The 18,719-nt window shown below is 34.7% G+C and overlaps 2 protein-coding genes and 1 pseudogene across 2 annotated transcripts; 1 reads left to right on the top strand and 2 right to left on the bottom strand.

Moving 5' to 3' along the window:
- Positions 1-1,663: 1,663 nt before the first annotated feature.
- LOC121805236 (homoserine kinase-like) lies at positions 1,664-3,792 on the top strand. Its single transcript, XM_042205037.1, has 2 exons — positions 1,664-2,849; positions 3,377-3,792. The coding sequence occupies exon 1, from the start codon at positions 1,740-1,742 to the stop codon at positions 2,844-2,846; it is 1,107 nt and encodes a 368-aa protein (XP_042060971.1). The 5' UTR covers positions 1,664-1,739; the 3' UTR covers positions 2,847-2,849; positions 3,377-3,792.
- Positions 3,793-9,176: 5,384 nt separating this feature from the next.
- LOC121802504 lies at positions 9,177-11,959 on the bottom strand (annotated as a pseudogene).
- Positions 11,960-13,091: 1,132 nt separating this feature from the next.
- LOC121802500 (guanosine deaminase-like) lies at positions 13,092-17,318 on the bottom strand. The gene is made up of 6 exons (XM_042202184.1): positions 17,180-17,318; positions 15,679-15,741; positions 14,870-14,929; positions 13,748-13,938; positions 13,530-13,634; positions 13,092-13,455 (listed from the first exon to the last, which is right to left on the bottom strand). The coding sequence occupies exons 1-6, from the start codon at positions 17,193-17,195 to the stop codon at positions 13,267-13,269; spliced, it is 624 nt and encodes a 207-aa protein (XP_042058118.1). The 5' UTR covers positions 17,196-17,318; the 3' UTR covers positions 13,092-13,266.
- Between the last annotated feature and the right edge of the window lie 1,401 nt (positions 17,319-18,719).

Below are 18,719 nucleotides of genomic sequence, written 5' to 3'. Positions count from 1 at the left end.
TTCAAGCAACTATTTACAAAACTCCACCCCTAAGTAAACACCATATTAGAGGCACACTTCTAAATGGCTAAGCCACAATGTCACCATTGGTATGAAATTCAAAGATCATCTCGACCCAACAATGGGAAGGTACACTCTGAAAAAACTACTATTAAAAAAATATTTCTCTCTACAATGAAAGAAGGGTATTTATACATGTGAGAAATGGTTTTTTATCAACAAAATTTGCGTGTAGTGTGTCACATTTTGCCCATCTGCACGTGTCACCCGATATGGCTGGTAAGTCATCCAGCCAAGCTTCCCACTTGGTCGATTGGATGGTGTTGCGCCGGGCCAGGTTACTTCTTTTGGCCCATATGTGGCCTCCTCTCGCCACGAAACTTCTTTCTCTCCCTCCCTCGTCTTCAACCTTCGGCCCCGCAATTGATCTACGGTCCTTGGATCTAGCATTGCATTCTACTCCCTCCGTCCCATGTTGCTTTTCAGTTCGTCATAAACTCCTTACACTATTTATAATTTAAATTAGAATTAATGCATTTAATTAATATGTTAGTTTAAGTTAAGAGCTCATTTAGAGCGCGTTTGGGGCGGAAGCGGGGCGGCTATAGTGGGGAAGGTGGGCGGACAACACGCTGCGGCGGTGGGGGTGGCGGACGCGGGATAGCCGCCTTCGGGGCGAGCCCGCGGCTGGGGTGAATGGAGGAAGAATGGGTGGGGCGATGGCCGCGGCGCCCTATAGTGTGGAAACGGGGCGGATGCGGGCGCCGCGGCGGTGGGGCGGCTGTGCGAGAAGGGGGGGCGGCGCGGCGGTCGGGCGTCCGTGCCATAGTGGACGCCCTTATTAAGTGATGTATCATTACACTTAAAATTCTAATTTAATTACACTAAAAATCAATCCCAAATTTACGGCCTAAAATGAAAAGTGCGAGTAACATAGAACGGAAGGAGTATGTCCAAACGGCGACACACGACACTTAATTTTGATGCAATTAAATAACTAAGGCCTCATTTGGTATTTCCATTGGCTTACGGAATTGTAATTGAAGCCTCCAATTTCAAATCCAATGTTTAGTATCATAAAAAATACTATGAAATTGGAATTGAATTTCGGTTCCATGTCCTCTCAATTTCACAATTTGACTTCGATATAAAAAATAGATACTTAGAATTCCATGTAGTTATAAATTACATACGCTACACAGATTGTACGCATTATATATTGTACACACTATTATACTCCCTCCGTCCCGTGCTACTCGCACGTTTGCTTTTCGGCTCGTCACAAAGTCCTTACACTATTTATAATTTAAGTTAGAATTAATGCATTTAATTAATATGTTAGTTTAAGTTAAGAGCTCTTTTATTAAGTGATGTCTCATTACACCTAAAATTCTTTTTTAATTACACAAAAAAATCAATCCCAAATTTACGGCCTAAAATGAAAAGTGCGAGTAGCATGGGACGGAGGGAGTATAATTTTATAATTTCTTCAAATTCAGTTTAAGATCAATATGATCATTTTAACTTCGAGTTATTCTAAATTACCACCATTCCCACGATTAGTTAATCTCACATGAATGAAACAATATATAGTTAATCTGAATCACCACGATTTGATTATTAGTATCATATTTATAATATAATTACTTTTACTTAATACTACTACTATGAGTGTAGGCTATTTGATTTAGCATTAGCAAAATTAAACCCTTTCACTGCCACTCTCCAACTCAGTCACAATGGCCACCACCACATACCTGAATCTAACCACCATCACCGCCGCCGCCAACAACATCTCCCAATCCAAGCAATTAAGACTCACCACCTCCACATCCGCAATCCCCTCTTCCACCTACACCAAATCCACCGAGCCCCTCCCCCTCTTCTCCTCCGTCAAATCCTTCGCCCCCGCCACCGTCGCCAACTTAGGCCCCGGCTTCGACTTCCTCGGCTGCGCTGTCGATGGAATCGGCGACCACGTCACCCTCCTCATCGACCCCGCCGTCCAGCCCGGCGACCTCGCCATCTCCCACATCTCCGGCGCCGGATCCCGCCTCAGCAAGGACCCCCTCCTCAACTGCGCCGGTATCGCCGCTCTCTCCGTCATGAAAATGCTCGGGATCCGCTCCGTCGGCCTCTCCCTCTCCCTCGACAAGGGCCTCCCCCTCGGCAGCGGCCTCGGCTCCAGCGCCGCCAGCGCCGCCGCCTCCGCCGTCGCCGTCAACGAGCTATTCGGCGCCCCTCTCTCTCAATCGGAGCTCGTCATTGCCGGATTGGAATCGGAGGCGAAGGTCTCCGGCTACCACGCCGACAACGTGGCGCCCTCGATTTTGGGGGGTTTCGTTTTGATCCGAAGCTACGAGCCCTTGGAATTAATGCAGCTCAAATTCCCTCATGAGAAGAGTCTCTATTTTGTGTTGGTGAATCCGGAATTCGAAGCTCCGACGAAGGAGATGAGGGCGGCGCTGCGGCCGGAGGTCTCGATGTCGAATCACGTCTGGAATTGCAGCCAGGCGGGGGCTCTGGTGGCGTCGGTGCTGCAGGGGGACGTGGTTGGGTTAGGGAAGGCGCTGTCGTCCGATAAGATTGTGGAGCCGAGCAGGGCGCCGCTGATTCCCGGGATGAAGGCGGTGAAGAAGGCCGCGATCAAGGCGGGGGCGTTTGGATGCACGATCAGTGGGGCTGGGCCGACAGCGGTGGCGGTGACTGACTCTGAGGAGAGGGGTAGGGTGATTGGGGAGAGAATGGTGGAGGCTTTTTGGAGAGAGGGGAATTTGAAGTCTATGGCAATGGTGAATAAGCTTGATAGAGTTGGAGCAAGGCTTGTTAGCAGTGTGCCAAGATGATGTGTAATGGATCATTTTGTTTGTTTCAAATGTTGTAGTTTCTGAGATTTGCTTTGAATTTGGATGGCATTTAGGATCTTTTTTAAGGATGTTGTAGGAATAAGCAATGACTATTTCAATGGTTTGTATTGATATTGCACAATATGATTCTGGGCTTGTTTTCTTGGAATTGGATTTCATTGAGATGGTAATGGTGATTTCAAATGTTGTAGATTCTGAGATTGCATTGAATTTGGATGGCATTTTGAAATAATGAAGTACTATGTGATTTCCAATCTACACTTTGACTGTTTCAGTGGGTTCCATTGATCAGAATATTATTCTAAGCCTATGTGTTTGTGTATATCTCTGTATCTTTTTTCTTGGAAAATGATTTTCATTGAGATAGTAATGGTGGTTGCTAGAAGGAAGAAATAATAGAGTTAGTTTCTTTCTTATATGCTTTCGTCTTCAGTGATGACTGAATGCATAGATGGCTGTATTAAGGAATCGATAAAGCCTAGTGTAAAGGTAACAAGTGATGTTTGCAGGGATATTTCGATGATTAGCAAGAACCAGTTAAAAGGGAGAGAACTCGAGTTGCATCGTCTCAATTTCAGATATGAAGGTGCATTGGTGTTGCTGGTGGCCTTTTTTTCCTTCTAAGTCTTAGTCATGTCGCCCATCCAAGGAGCTCTCAGCCTCAACAAGTTAGTTTTACTTTCACTTACCGTTTAGCTAATCGTTGATTTTTGGATCTGTGTTTTCGTTTTGAGGCCCATCATTTCTTTGTTTATTGGTTGGATGAGGTGATGTTATGAATGATGAACTGATGATAAATATTCATAAATTTAGTGGTATCATATGACTTAACCCTCAGAGCATACATCTGGGAATTGTCTATATTTATCAAGGGATTTGGGTTTTGTTAATTTTCTTCAATGAAGATTTCATATGGTTTACACTATCTTCGCTTCAGGTAGAAATAGAATGATTATATTTGTTGAACTAAGAGTGCATGCTATCTAAGCATATGCATTTTCACTTCTTGTGTGGAAGATGTCCTGTCTTTTTCGTCGCATATTGACTCGATCACGATGAGATTGAAGAGATTTAGTCTATGTCACTGGATTTGAAATTAGGTTTTACATAAACATATTTGAAGACTACTCATGCTTTGTGCTTTTCCTGATGCTGCATTTTCTGCTTTGATTGAGGATCTAATTAAGAGATCAGCTTTTGTATCATCCAGTCAAGATTTAAAATAGGGTAATGATAAATTAACAAAAATTGTACTCCTATTTTCAATTGTACTTCAATTTGCATGATTAAGGGATTTACCTATTTTAATTGTACTTCAATTTTACATTATAACCCCTCATAATAATTAAGGAATGAACTATAGTACTTTCAACTAAATATAAAAAAATAAAATACTAAAAAAAATTCTAATAAAAATATTTTATTCTCAGAAATTTAAACAAATATTTTACATCATGTTTTTTTCTAATTTTAACAAGAAATATGAAAATAAGTTAAAAGAAAAAATTAAAAAACACTGAAAATATTGATAATTGAATTACTCCATATTAATTAAGTAAAATTAATTTTAAAAATAATATAATAATATATTATATTATAAAATTATTTAAAGATTAATTTTGCTAGTATAGTATATTTTCCACTTTCCTTCGATACTTAACGTTGTTTTATTTATAAAACAATTCCAATAAACTTTTTTTTTTGGAAATTTATTTAAATTATCCTTTTTATTTGAAAAATAAATTAATTTATATATTTTTCAATTTAAATCTCGTATGTGCATTGTATTTATTTTTATTTTCTTCAACTGTTTTAATATTTGTGATTTGGAATATAATTTGAAGCTTGTAATTTCATATATCTTAAATATTTTCTTCAATAATTTACGTTTTTAATTTATAAAACAATCTCTATAAATTTATTTTTTATAAATTTATTTATATTATCCTTTTATTCAAAAGACTAACTAATTTACAATATATTTTTTAATTTGGATCTCGTATGTATATTTTATTTTATTTTATTTTTGTTTTCAACTATTTTAATATTTAGGATTTGAACTATAATTTGAAACTTGTAATTTTAAATATGTGTTGTATAGGAGTAGTGTATAGCACGCTGAGAAATATGTAAAGAAATGTCACTATGTGGTGATTTGTTACTATTATCAAAATTATATGAATGAAGATTTAATTATCCAGTAGGAGTATATATTTTGAATATATAATTAATAATACAATTGAAGAATGTGTCATAGGTGGGCGCCGAGTGGGACGACCTTCCATAATCAAATTACCTCTAGTATGCTATCATTTGATGCACTATAGAATATAAAAAAACATTAATCAAATATTAATTTTATAATATGAGTTTAAAAATTATAGGAGTTTATTATCTACTAATTCACTATCTCAATTTATCTGGTAGCCATATAATTAAAGGATATGTCACATGTTGGGTGTCACGAGTTGCTATCATCGGACCATCCTGATGGGGTTGGTAGCGGAAGCGTGCATTCAAATTGATCACATAACATCTTGATCTATTTAGCAGATTATTTAGATAAAATCTATTCACTTAATTCTTACAGGTATCATGCTCATAACTTGAATTTAATCATGCTTTAGCGTAATTGAAACCTAAAACATGCTTACTACGAAATTAGCCAATTTACCTCGTTGATTCTCCAAAGAATCGAAGTTGGCTAGCGCCTTCTCCATGTGAAGATCTTGAGTACGAAACCACAGATCTTGAATATCAATTTGTGCAACACGAGCTATACATTAGAAGATTGTATTATATATATTGAGTTAAACAATCTTCCATCATCTGACCCTTATTATAAATTAATAATATTTTATAGTAATGTCATGCATCCACATAATATCATCCAATATTAATAATTTCTTATATAAAATTTTCATTTTGAAATCTTATCAATGCATATTACACTATATAAAATAAAAAAAGTATTATATACTAGCAAAATAATATTTATAAAAGATAAAAAAATATTATCACAAGGAAATATATTAAATAAATTTAAATGAATATTTTCTTTTGCAAACAAACAATTTTCTCTCTTTTGAAATATCTACTATAATACTTGTGAAATTAAAAGGCAGAAATTAGAAAATAAAAATATTAGTAGTTTTTAGAATATATATATATATATATATATATATATATATATATATGGCATAATATGAGAAAAAATCTAAATAAAAGAGTATTTTGCCATTTTTTTGTAAAAAAAAGGAATAATTATCTATCTTCATATCATTGTGACAGTTTAAATAAAATGAATAAAAAAAACTTATTCCATTAAAATATGAATGATTATTTTATTTAAATTTTATTTGTGAATCTTTTAATAAAGGTGGATATTTTCAAAAATAAAATAAATTACATATTTTTCAATATAAATGATTAAGGAAAAATTTTAATAGTATATTTTTTCTTATATAATTGTAAATAGGGTCAAATTAGTCATAGAAGTATGTAATTAATGATGCCACCAATTCAAAATACTTGGATCTTATCCAATTCAAATTTGGTACAATTTTTGTTAATTTATCTTTATTCTTTAAATAATGCTTATTTTGATACTCAATAATATCTCTAATCATGATTGGATGTGTGTATAATCTTCTGATTGTACATTCTTTGGTATACAATTATGTTTGACATTTTAATCTCAATATACAAAATTTAGATAATTACTTAACAGCAATGACATCCAACAGGGGCGGACGCAGAAATAAACATGAGTGAGGGCTAAATTTTATATAAAAATAAATTTTCATATAATTTAAAATATTATTAGGGGCTTTTATATACCAATATGTTCAAAATATGAATAAATTTTATAATAGAAAAAAATTTAAAAATTGGATTCATTAGGGGCTAAAGCCCCCCCTCTTTACATGAGGAGAGGATCCCTGCTGTGCACAAATCACAGCAGGCCCTGCTGCCCCTCACAAACACTTTTCAAATATTAAAATTTTTTTTTTAATAAACAAAATAATAATAAAAAATTGTATTGTATGGGGCAGCATGGCCTGCTGTGATTTGTGCACAGCAGCAGGGTATCCTCTCCTCTTTACATGTGGGTCCGCCCATGACATCCAAGGAGAGATACGGCGAAAACCTCTTAATTTTCTCCAATCATCATTCATAGTGGAAGTGGACAAACAAAAGAGGCGCGCAACTCATGCCTCCTTCAAATCCGCTTCCATAAAAGGAGTTCAATTCCCTCCTCCTCCTAATTTCATCGTCACACACTCAAAACCACGGTTGTTGAAATTTTTTTGCTGTATAATTTGTATCCTGAAAAATCATGTGTTTACTCCTTTTTTAAAATTTACCCAAACAATAGAAACATCAATGAAAAATACTCAAGCGATGAGACAACATACACCTTTTACCTTAACAAATACTCCTATCACATACTTACTCGATAATTATACTACTCCTACAACTATTAAATGGAGTATGTTAAAATATCAATAACAAGCTAGCTAATAAGACTATATGATGTTATCATATAGTACTATAAAAATTATTAGATCAATATGGTCGTCCAACCTAAGTGGGTAATTTATCCTCTAACCAAGAAGAAGAAGAGCAAGAATTCAAACACAAAATAGATTAACGAAAGAATTCAAAAATATTTGTCGTCCGTCTTCGGCTCCAAAGACACGAAAGAAGGCACCTCAGCGGCGGCCCACCACTTTCGCCTCTTGAGAAGAAACTCCACCGGCCGCTCCATGTAGTAGCTTCGCTGGTCCAACCCGTCCGCTCCATTATCTCCTTCCTAACCATGTTGGCCAGCCTTAATGTGAATCGGTCGAGATTTTCCACCGGTTGGACCAGCGCACCTAAACTTATCCAAAGCGACCACTCTCGCGGTTCGGACCGAGGGGATTTCATGTTGAGAATTTGACATGGTATGAATTTTGTGAGGGAGAGTATAAGAAAGAGCGTGCGTGTGCGGCGTAATTAATGTTGGGTTACAAACCCGTCCCACATCGGATGAGTGAGGAAAGTTGGAAGGTGTATATAATTCCTGTCCAACCTCAATTAGTTTGAGGGCCTTTTGGGAGTGACCCAAAAACAAATCCGTGCGGGCTTGACCCAAAGCGGACAATATCAAACTAATGTTGCAGTCGACGATCCTAACAAGCTAAAAGATGGGATTAGAGATAAAAGAGATGAGACAGAATTAAATTAGAGTCATATTCGAGCAAAGAAACTTAACTTTTCTTACTTTTGGATGGAAATGGAACATTCTAATGCGGCGAGTAAATGCAATTATTGTCATTTTTATGAATGAAACATTCAAATATCCAAGTAAATTAGTTCAAGCAACAAAACTTAACTTCTTACTTTCTTTATGGGACATTCCAAGTTCTAAGTAAAATTTTCGGATTTATGATGTTTTATTTATTTTTTTCCTTTCTTTTATTAGAAAATAATTACGTACTACTTATGTGCCAAAATTTAATGTTGCTGAATCTAACAACGAAGATAGTAAAGTGGGTAAAGAAGAGGAGCATATAAAAATCATAACGGCAAGTGAATTGGAAGCAAACTGGTTCATGATTTAGTCAGCATATATATAATTTAATAGTACTGCTAGAATTATACACCATTGTGATTTCAGTGAAAGCTTTTTTAAAACTGAGAATATTAAAAATTCAAAATTATATCAGTTCTCTATATATTAATATCAGTTAACATAATAAAAAATATACGAGTTTATGATATTTAGTCAGAAATTAATATTCATGAACTAACAAATTTAGTAATTAAATTTAATATATTTGTGAATTGATATACTAATATATTCTGATTTTAAGATAGAGTTTCAAATGAACATCTCCTATCATACAAAATGTTAAAAATTTGTATCATGGTACAAATATGAAACTTAAAGAAAGAGTGTATGGACAAAGAGATTAGACAGAACTAAATTGTCATGAAATTCAGGCAAGAAAACTTAACCATTAGTGAAAATAATCAAATTTGTTTCTAATTAATAATTAGTTGAGAAATATAGCTTAGTGGGTATGTGTCATCTCTAACTAATAGATTAATAAATTTGAGTAGGCACAATAAAAAAATACATGTGAAATCATATAACCAAACAAGGGTGTAATAACTAATTTTCCAAAATCAATATAATTACAAATAGTCTTCTAATATTTTAAAGTTGATAGAAATAGGTCCATTGTAATTAACTACATGTTTGAGGAAAATTGATAGTAGTAGTTTTCTCCAACCGAATAATTGCAAAATTGATCACCATTTATCAATACTTAAATTAAGGTTTATAATAATCTTTTAATTATGTTTTACTCCCTAGAGTCCCACATTAGGAGTCACATTGACACTGGGTACATACATAAATTAATCATCAATTCTCTTTCTTGTTTCTCACATTCTTTACTATTCAATGAGTGAGCATACTAAGTCAATACAACAAGTTCATCAACAGGCAGAGAAGCGACGGATTAAGAATCATTTGAGCAGTCAATATAGGGCGGTGATTGTAACTCATCACCAGTGCCTTCAGTTTCAGGGTCTGCAAACTTGGCAAAGGAGGAGTTGGGATACCACGGGCAGCTGTCGGTCCAGTTACCCTTGTTAGCTTGAGCTAGCCACTGTTGGTCTGCTATCATATCAGGGGATAATCCCCATTCTTGCATTTGTTCTTCACTGTGTTGGACCGCAAGACTGTATTCTCCTCCTTCGCCTAGCTGCATTACCTGGAACTCACAGTTCCCAAGGTTATTCAAGTGCTCAAACTGCTCGACTGTCCATTTGAACCACTTCATAAGAAACACGCGAATCGCAAGTCCATATTATACGATAACAAGGTTAAGTTCGTCAGTTGGGTCATGGTGGAGCCTGCTCATATCTATGTCCCTCCATAAGGATTCAAGAAAACCTGCACCACAGAAAGTGGTTCTTTGATTTCATATCTCACAAGTGCTAAAGAAACAAGATAATGTATCAATGTCGCAAACTGTTGGCGTAATCACCCTTAAATCACTAAATTTGACTCAAGATCTGCTCTTTTTTCCCTGGGGTGGCTAGAAAAAAAGGTTCAACAGAGGAGACACTAAAAATGACAGCTACGCAACAAATAGAATGATCATGTAATATGTTCATATTATTAGTGTGTTTCTATCTCTTGCTCATTCTCGCAATCTTGCTTACTCTGCCACCTCAGCCTTCCTTTTTAGTATTCTTTCCTCTTATCCTTATTCTTTTCTATATCCAATGACCACGGCCGACCAAAGCCTCTCCCTGGTCCTTTGGTTTCCAACTTTTCCCCACTCTGCTGCCAATAACTTTAGCTGGGCACCCACTAAATAGTGAACCCTTCCCCAACCATTCATTTCTCCCCATAACAACAAAACGCACACATAATGCATTTAAACACAACACTCTCACACATATGAGAAATGATGAGAACATTTTGAGAAAAAGACTATCCCAATAATACACACCTAATAAATCATTATTAAGTTTGTCAGCACCAAGAGTAAACCAAATACAGATGTGGAGTTAAAAATGTGGATTCAGATGAAATACTACGTCAGTCAGTATGGGTTCTCATAGGAATTTAAGTTTGTACATATCAATTCCTCCCATTTGACATCCCAGTTTTTCTAGGCATAATTTTTTTAGTCATGCCAAAACAAATGACATGCCAAATAAATAAGAAAGTAAACCTTCGATATTACCGAAGGGAATCTACGTGGCCATGCCAAATTCAATTGAACTGAAATAATACACCAGCTTTTAGTATATTGATGTACAATTGAATTGAAGTATCCATGGAAGAATAATGACTTTAAACTAAGTCCATGAAGCAATTCTTATCTCCTCGTCTTAGCCGATCATGAACATCAGAAGAGAATGAGAGAATGCAGATACCGTCAAATCTAACATTATTATGCATCTTCTATTCTAATGTCGCTGAAGATGTTTGCTGATAAAACTAACAATTGCATAAACTTGCCATATACAGCACACAGAAAATGCTCTCAGATCCATTGCATCAAGTAAATACCATTTCAGCAGCCATATTTTTATACGCTATATCTTACAAACAGCAATTTCAGTATAAGGACACATGTTCATGATCTGGTAACTGTTCATCCAAAACCTCAAGGAAACACTACGTGACCTACTTGATTGTTCATCAATCAGGGTAGCGACTTAATCAAATCAATACGCGCAAAAAACAAAAAAAGACAAGCAGATAATTCCAAGAGAGAGAAAAAAAGTGCGAGTTTTTTTTTTTTTTAATTATAGATTTACGTATTTTACAGAAAAAAAGTGCGAGTTGAAATACTAAGGTTGAGAGGAAAACAGAACATACTCGAAACGCGATCGAAAACATCGGCGGCAGACTCGCCCTAAGGAAATCGATAGAAGAACCTTCCAAACCTCTCCCTAATCTCCTTAATAACCGCATCCGTTCAGCAACCTGAAAATTGCCGAAATCCTGCTCTCGGATCCGACATTCCTCCCTGGCGCTGATGATTCTGCTCCTCGGAAATGCCCGGCCGATTCCGCGGAGGGTGGATACGACGTCGTAGATCTGAGCGCCGGCGCGCTCGGACTGCTGGTCGCCCTGGGGAGTGAGGGGGATGCGGTTGTCGGGGTGGTGGCGTAGGCGGCGCCGTCGATGTTGTCGGCGCTCTCGCCGTGGCGGATGAGGATTATGCGCTTTGGGAGAATCCGCTCCCGCTGCTTGGATTGATGGTGATGATCATCGCAATTGCTATCTAACATTATAATTTTGAATTTGTCTATTGTTTAAGAAAATCAATTGCTCGTTTATTTATACGCTGCGAAACGGAGGTGTTCGGTTTTGACCAATTTGTGTTTCTTCAATTTTCGATTGTCAGACTTCTGACTCACGCCATTCCTAGCTGCTGCTTCTATTAATTTTTAATACGGGGAGTAGTATTTTTTTTATGAGAAAATGGGGAAGGATATGAAGTATGAACACCATTATCTTTTATTTTTTATTTTCTTTTTCAAGAATTAATAATATTCTATATTTATTTCGTGATTAAGTGACTTAGTCTTATCAAAAAAGTTATTATCGTCCCAATTAAGATGATACAATTTTCTTTTTTATTTGTTCCAATCAAGATGACATATTTTTATTTCTGTTAACTTTCTTTCTCCAATAATACACCCAATCATTTTTTTTCTCTTTTTATATAAATATTCAACTTTTTTCTCTCTTCATTTAATACTTACATCCACATTTATATTTCCAACTAACCACATTAACTAACAACTTCTAAAATCTCGTACCAACTAAGAAATGTGGCATAGAAATTAAGGGAGGTGTGTTTAATGAATTAAAGTGAGAGTAAATAAAGTAATTGAGATATTAAATATGTTGACTTTTGCCATAAAGATAAGAATAACTCAACTAAAGTAATACTACTACAATGAATGGAATACGATCCAACTAAACAGATATAACTATAAAGAACAAAATGTCTATTTCATTTCTTATTTTGAAGATATAATGGTTTATTTGAGTTTTCTTAGGTCAATAGTACATATTCGTAATTCATTCACTATACTTTGATAAATCTACTGTCATGTGATGACTGAATTGTGGAAATATGATAATCTTTTTCATTGTAAATACAACACCATTTTACAAAAACTAAAGAAAAAGATTTCTTTTAGTAGTATTTTTTTCAAACTGCTTCAATTTGTATTGTGGTGTCAGAAGAAGCATAATTAATCCCTAAATCCTAAACCCAGAATTTATCTATTTTTATAGTATATAAATTTCAAATGATGAAATTGGATTAAGGAAATGGTAGAATTGAACTCACTCCTATCATATCCATTTCCCCTACTTTTAAAGAAAAAAGATCAATAACCTCTTAGTTTTTTTTTTCGTCTAATAAAATGGTGTGGCTGAAATCAGATAGATCATCTATAGCACGTAGTAATAGTATCCAATGTCATGTGGTCCACGATTACCAAGACAAATTCAACCCAATCTGCATTTCACTCCTACGAATTGAATCACTAAAAAATAGTACTACGAATTGAATCACTAAAAAATAGTACTACTCGAATATCATCATATACAATAATTATTTCTAAACTTGCATATTTTAATCCATAAGTTGTACTTGTGTCACACAGCTATGTATTGAATCATTGATGTAGCCTTCAACTCAAATAAAATCCATTTCATAATTATGCATTTACAAAGTTACAATTATTAAGAGAATACAGCAAATCCCTTTATATGAAACGTTAAATGCATCAGCAAAGAACAAAAGAGCAGTTGTTGAGAGTTAATAGGTATCATCAACAATTACAATTGAAGGAATATTCTTCAGTATAGTTGAAATTTCTCCTTTGTTTTCTCGAATACCTGCTCTGCTATCATCGCGCCATTCCCATCAGCTCTTTTGATTTCAAGATTAGCCTTCTGGTAAAACCCAGTACCTCTCAATGCATCTGCTATGAAGTCATCGAAACCGATGGCAATAGCAGCTTCAGCTTTCGCTCCGTACACCAGTCTCTGAAGTAAAGATGTCAGATTGTGGAGACGAATACAAGTTCAAAGGCAAAGAGAGGAAATTCAGCAGTCAATACCTTGATTCTGGAGAGATGGATTGCGCCAAAACACATGGGGCATGGCTCACATGAAGCGTATATCTCACAGTCCGAGAGCTCAATCCTGTTGAGCTTCTTGCAAGCCTGAAAATGCATGGTAAGAATGCACGACGTAAGAGACGATCAACCCAAATAAAGGACACAGTTATCATATAAATGTACTGTTCAAGCAGGTTGACAATAAGGATTATTCTAACCTCTCTTATTGCTGTAACCTCTGCATGAGCAGTAGGGTCTGTGTGCTTGAGGACCATGTTATGACACCTTACGACCACTTCATCATTCTGTACTACAACAGCGCCAAAAGGACCTCCATCTCCACTATCGACACCTTTGTACGCCTCTTCAACTGCTTTTGTCAAGAATTTGTGATCTCTATCCTGAACAGCTGCAGCCATTACAAAAGCAATAATGTTACTATCTATTCTATCATATGTTCTTGAAATTGCAAAGTATCTTAACCAAACAACAAATGGTTGACTAAGATTATCAATCATAAAGGAATTGGGAAACCAGTCCTCTAACCAGGAACACAGAACAGTAATACTTTGGTATATGATTATTCGTTACAAAGACTTATAAACAGAACATATAATTAACTATGGTGTGATCCTCAAAAGAGAAAATCTAAGGGAATTCTTACAACATTCACCATTTTCTTCATTCTTAATGAGAACATAGTTCTCTGAGCAAATAATCCACTAAATCTTTCTTAATGGTATCAGAGCCATTGATACATAGGAGATTAAAGCCAATTCAGGTTATGGGCAGAGATGAAGTTATGAAGCATGAAACGTACATGATAGAGTCTATTGTGTCAAATCATGAACAATTGGTCTATATGAAACTAAAGCATTTAGTAGAATGTAAGAGAAAACACAAAAAAATACAAGCAACTGAGCAACCTCAATCAATTAAAATCTTGTGAAAATTATGACCTCAGATCAGTAACAGCAATCTGCTTAGTCTTTCCCATCTCTCAAGACCTGTTGTATGTCCCCTATACTATCAATGTACAACATTATTATATCTGGTTATGTAAATATAGCTCAGTTAATGGAAGTATTCCTGCATTGGTCGAAGTTCTATCAACTAGAAGATCTTTCAACTCAGCAAACAGGATCTACATATGTACGTGTGTGTGTGTGTGCAAACTTCATATAACTTAGCAATTTATGAAGAACCTAATACAATTATGCAAGAACTCCACCTCATTTAAATCAAATGTGCTAAAAGTCGGCGCCAATCATTTTGTACAGCAGAGAAAAGGTAAAAGGGATCAGAAAAAGAAATTGAGGAATTGGAATTGAGATTATTACCTTCTTGATGACCAGGAAATGCAGACGCCACTGAGATAGTTCCATCTTTGGCATCGACAACTAATAGAAAAAGAAGACAATCAGCAAAATGTAGCGAGGTTAAATGCAAAGATCATTGTAATAGGTAGACATAAGAGAGAGCTAGTTTGCTAATTGGATTTGCAAAATGAATTCTACAAAATAAGGTTAATATATTTAGTATTAGGTTGAGCACCAAGCCGTGTGCTAAAGAGGATACTATAGAATGCAAAAGTAAATCATATTTTCATTTAATTCAGTGGCAGTATCGCATATCAAGTATCACTGTAATGTTTTAGTGTAGAAGGGTCTTTGAAAATTTTTTAGCAGATTACTGGTAATGATACCGGATAAACAGTTTAAGATAAAGTAAATTGAACCTTAATATTCCATTTCACTCTATAAATATGACATGACATGACATGACTATAGCTAAGCATATAAGTCATCTTATTAAATCTTTTTCCAGGATTAGTTAAGCAAGTTGCATCCACAATTACATATATACATTGCCTAGTAAAAGTGTGGTGCTAAGTCTTCTTCTTCTACTATTCAATCAGTCACTCATTCCTTCGCGATTGCAATATGTTTTTTTTATTTTTATTTTGTGAACATTCTTAAGTTAGGCTTATTCTTCAATATTTTCTACTTGCAAGGTTATCGTGCATGTCAGAGATCAGTTGTACTAATATACATGACTTAATAAAATAAGAACAATAAGAAGCATCAAATTATTAACCAAAAAATTAGATTTGAAGTATAAAGTAATTAAAATACAGAAGCAAGCTTGCCTTCTTGATGACCAGCAAATGCAGTAGGAACAGCAGCAATATCTCCATCTTTAGCTTCAATAACTAATAAAACAGAAGGGCCAGCCAATGAAGAATACAGAGGAATAGTAAATAGCTTATTCTCCCACGTCGAAATATATCTGAATTGGTAATAATCATCCCATATAGCCAAAAGAAACCACCAACTCGAGTCAAAGTATCCAAGTTACCAACAAATAACAGATGCGTATTGAAGCATGTATTCTCTGCAGTTAAAACAATGGAGGGACATAATCCATATGATACACTTTGTGAAGCATGGATTATCAGCAATTACTAGAGTCATATTATATCGAAGAGATTTTATCAAACTTCTTTTCAGGTGAGAGAAACAAATGGCATGTCCCCATAGTGGCAATAGTAATGCACAAAAAAAATGTTGAAATACCTTCTTGATGAGGAGTGAATGTAGCCGTAGTTCCATCCTTAACGTGATTAATTGAGGAGCACAGTCAAAGACTCAAAATAAGACATACAGGTATGAATTATGGAGTAGTAAATTAAATTTACCCTCTAGTGAGCTTGAAAAAAGCAAATACTAGTAATACATAATTCATATGTTAACATTTAGGTTTTGTTATGATAAAATTTACAGTTAATTACAGCAAACAACAATTAAGTCACGTTGGCAATTCCCCCAAGATTTTTAAAACGTTGGAATTACTACATCACCTTAATATTTTGCAATTATAACATCTCCAATTGTTTCAGAATTACTACTACACCATCCTTTAGTAAAATGACACCATTTTAGTATTACACATTCAACACTAAATATAATAAATACTACTACATCAATATGTATGCAATGCACTTGGAAGAAAGAGATGAATAAATCACATCTTATCTCTTCAGCTGGAATACAAATCATCCATCTAGATCTAGTCACTCGAACTAATACAAGCATTGGACATAAATGGATATTTTAAGTAATCCGCTCTTATCCAAATTTATCCACCAAAGCAAAAATAGCCTTAGGATATAAGACATTGGTGATTGGGAATTGCATGAAGTGAAGAAATTATAAGTGGATTTATAACGAACCAAACAGACGAAATAGATAGCTTCTGAAGCAGACATCATTATCCCACACCAACTAATACCATCAGGTCATGAAATAAATTGAAAATAATCGCAATCACGAACTATAATCATCGTCGTCCTCACACTCACGGCTCTAAAGTAGTAAAAACCAACCACTAAGTTTTACGAAAGCTCGATCATTCGCAAAGCAAAGCCCCTACCTAGATTCAGCATAACCTTGCAGGTTGCTCAACGATTCAGATTATGATTAGCAATTAAAATGCAATTGATGATTATTTACTCATTGCTAACACGCATAGCCCCAAATCGAAACAAATCACAAAAAAAGGCCAAAAACAGATAGAACTTACAGCTGCACTAATAAAAATACGCAATTGACGAAATCCAAATCAAAGGACAGTGAGCATGAGCTGCTAACCTTTAGCTTTTTCCATCGGCGATGAGAAACAGGTTTCTGGCAAAGTAATGGGGCTAGTGAAACGATGGATCCAAAAAGAGAGAGATGTATTTGGAAGGCTATGTGATGGATGATGTGGTGGCAACGCTAAAAGGATTCGGAAAATGATATTCACGTTACAAATTGGTCACTAAAATTATATATAGGGCAAAGGCAAGTAACAGTATACTCTCTCCGTTCACAAAAAATATGGCACATTTATCATTTTTTATTATCCAAAAAAATAGCACATTCAAGAAAGGAAAGTTTTCAATAACTTCTCTCTTACTTTTTTTTTCTCTCTCTTATTAATAATATGTCCTAAATATATTTGTAATATTTGTTTGAGACTACCTGGTAGATTGAGATTAAATTGTACTCCCTTCATTTATTATTAATTGACATAACTTTTTTATTTCATCCGTTCACGATTAATTGATATTTTTTATAATAGACCTCACATTTCACTAATTCATCTCACTGACATTAACTTATACTCTTCATCCCATAAAAATATGAGCATTTACATTTAATAAAAGTTGTCCGCACCTCATTAATCATATACATCAATTTATTATATCATTATGTCTCATCATTACAACTCATTAATCACTAATAATAATGTGAGTTCCATTATCCACTAACACTACTTTAATTACTCTTCTTCTCATTTCTCTTACTTTACTAATTATGTATTAATTTTCGTATTATTTTAAATGCACATATTTTTATGAGACGAATGGAATACAAAAGTAAGACCAAGATTCCACTAACTTCCACCCACTTTCACTATATTTCTTGAAACTCAAGCCGAATCAACTCATGTCAATTAGTAGTAAACGGATGGAAACATGAGTTTATTCAATATTAAATTTAGTTGAAATTATCCATAATTAATATCGTCAGAGAGGAAGGCAAGACTCATATATAACACTAATTGTACTGTTGGAAATTACATATATTGAGTTCTACCACAATCAAATATTTATAAGACTTAATCGTAGACCAAATATTTATAAAACTTAATCCTATGTAACTTATTAAATCGCAAAAAAGTCTAAATTTGCACAAGAAGACAGTGAACTTGTTGTTGAACAGACTGTATGGGTCAAGTTTGGCTTATAAAATTTAAGAGATAGGCTTCCAATTTTGAATGAATCCCACATCCCACATACATAGAACTTAATATTTTGTAGAGCATATCAAGAGACAAAGGGTGTTGTATTTTATTATTTTCACATGTAGATACATAAAAGTGTGCATAAAATTATTTGAATAATAGTATTAATTTTTGGGTCAAAAAAGTTTAATGGATATGTATAGACTCTGTTTGTCGAACATAATAATAACTAATCTAATCACATCCACGTATGTACAGATAAGATAAGATGGTTTTATTTCATAATCGGAATTCAGAGACAATAATAAATTGAACTATTTAGATGTTATATTTTGAGAAATTACAGAAATTATGTGCACGAGTATATTTACCAGTCATGATCATACTCATTAAAAGTGTGAG

The sequence above is a fragment of the Salvia splendens genome, chromosome 5 (genome assembly GCF_004379255.2).
Source record: "Salvia splendens isolate huo1 chromosome 5, SspV2, whole genome shotgun sequence".
Taxonomy (NCBI): domain Eukaryota; kingdom Viridiplantae; phylum Streptophyta; class Magnoliopsida; order Lamiales; family Lamiaceae; genus Salvia; species Salvia splendens.
Note: the sequence above shows the minus strand (reverse complement) of the source record. Positions and strands in the feature narration are given on the sequence as shown.

Coding starts and splice junctions, on each gene's coding strand:
- LOC121805236 (XM_042205037.1), top strand. CDS start 1,740: ATGGCCACCACCACATACCTGAATCTAACCACCATCACCGCCGCCGCC.
- LOC121802500 (XM_042202184.1), bottom strand. Junction 14,930..15,678: donor ATTTGCTGGTCATCAAGAAG/GCAAGCTTGCTT, acceptor TTTTTCTATTAG/TTGTCGATGCCAAAGATGGA. Junction 13,456..13,529: donor TCCATCTCTCCAGAATCAAG/GTATTGACTGCT, acceptor TCTTTACTTCAG/AGACTGGTGTACGGAGCGAA.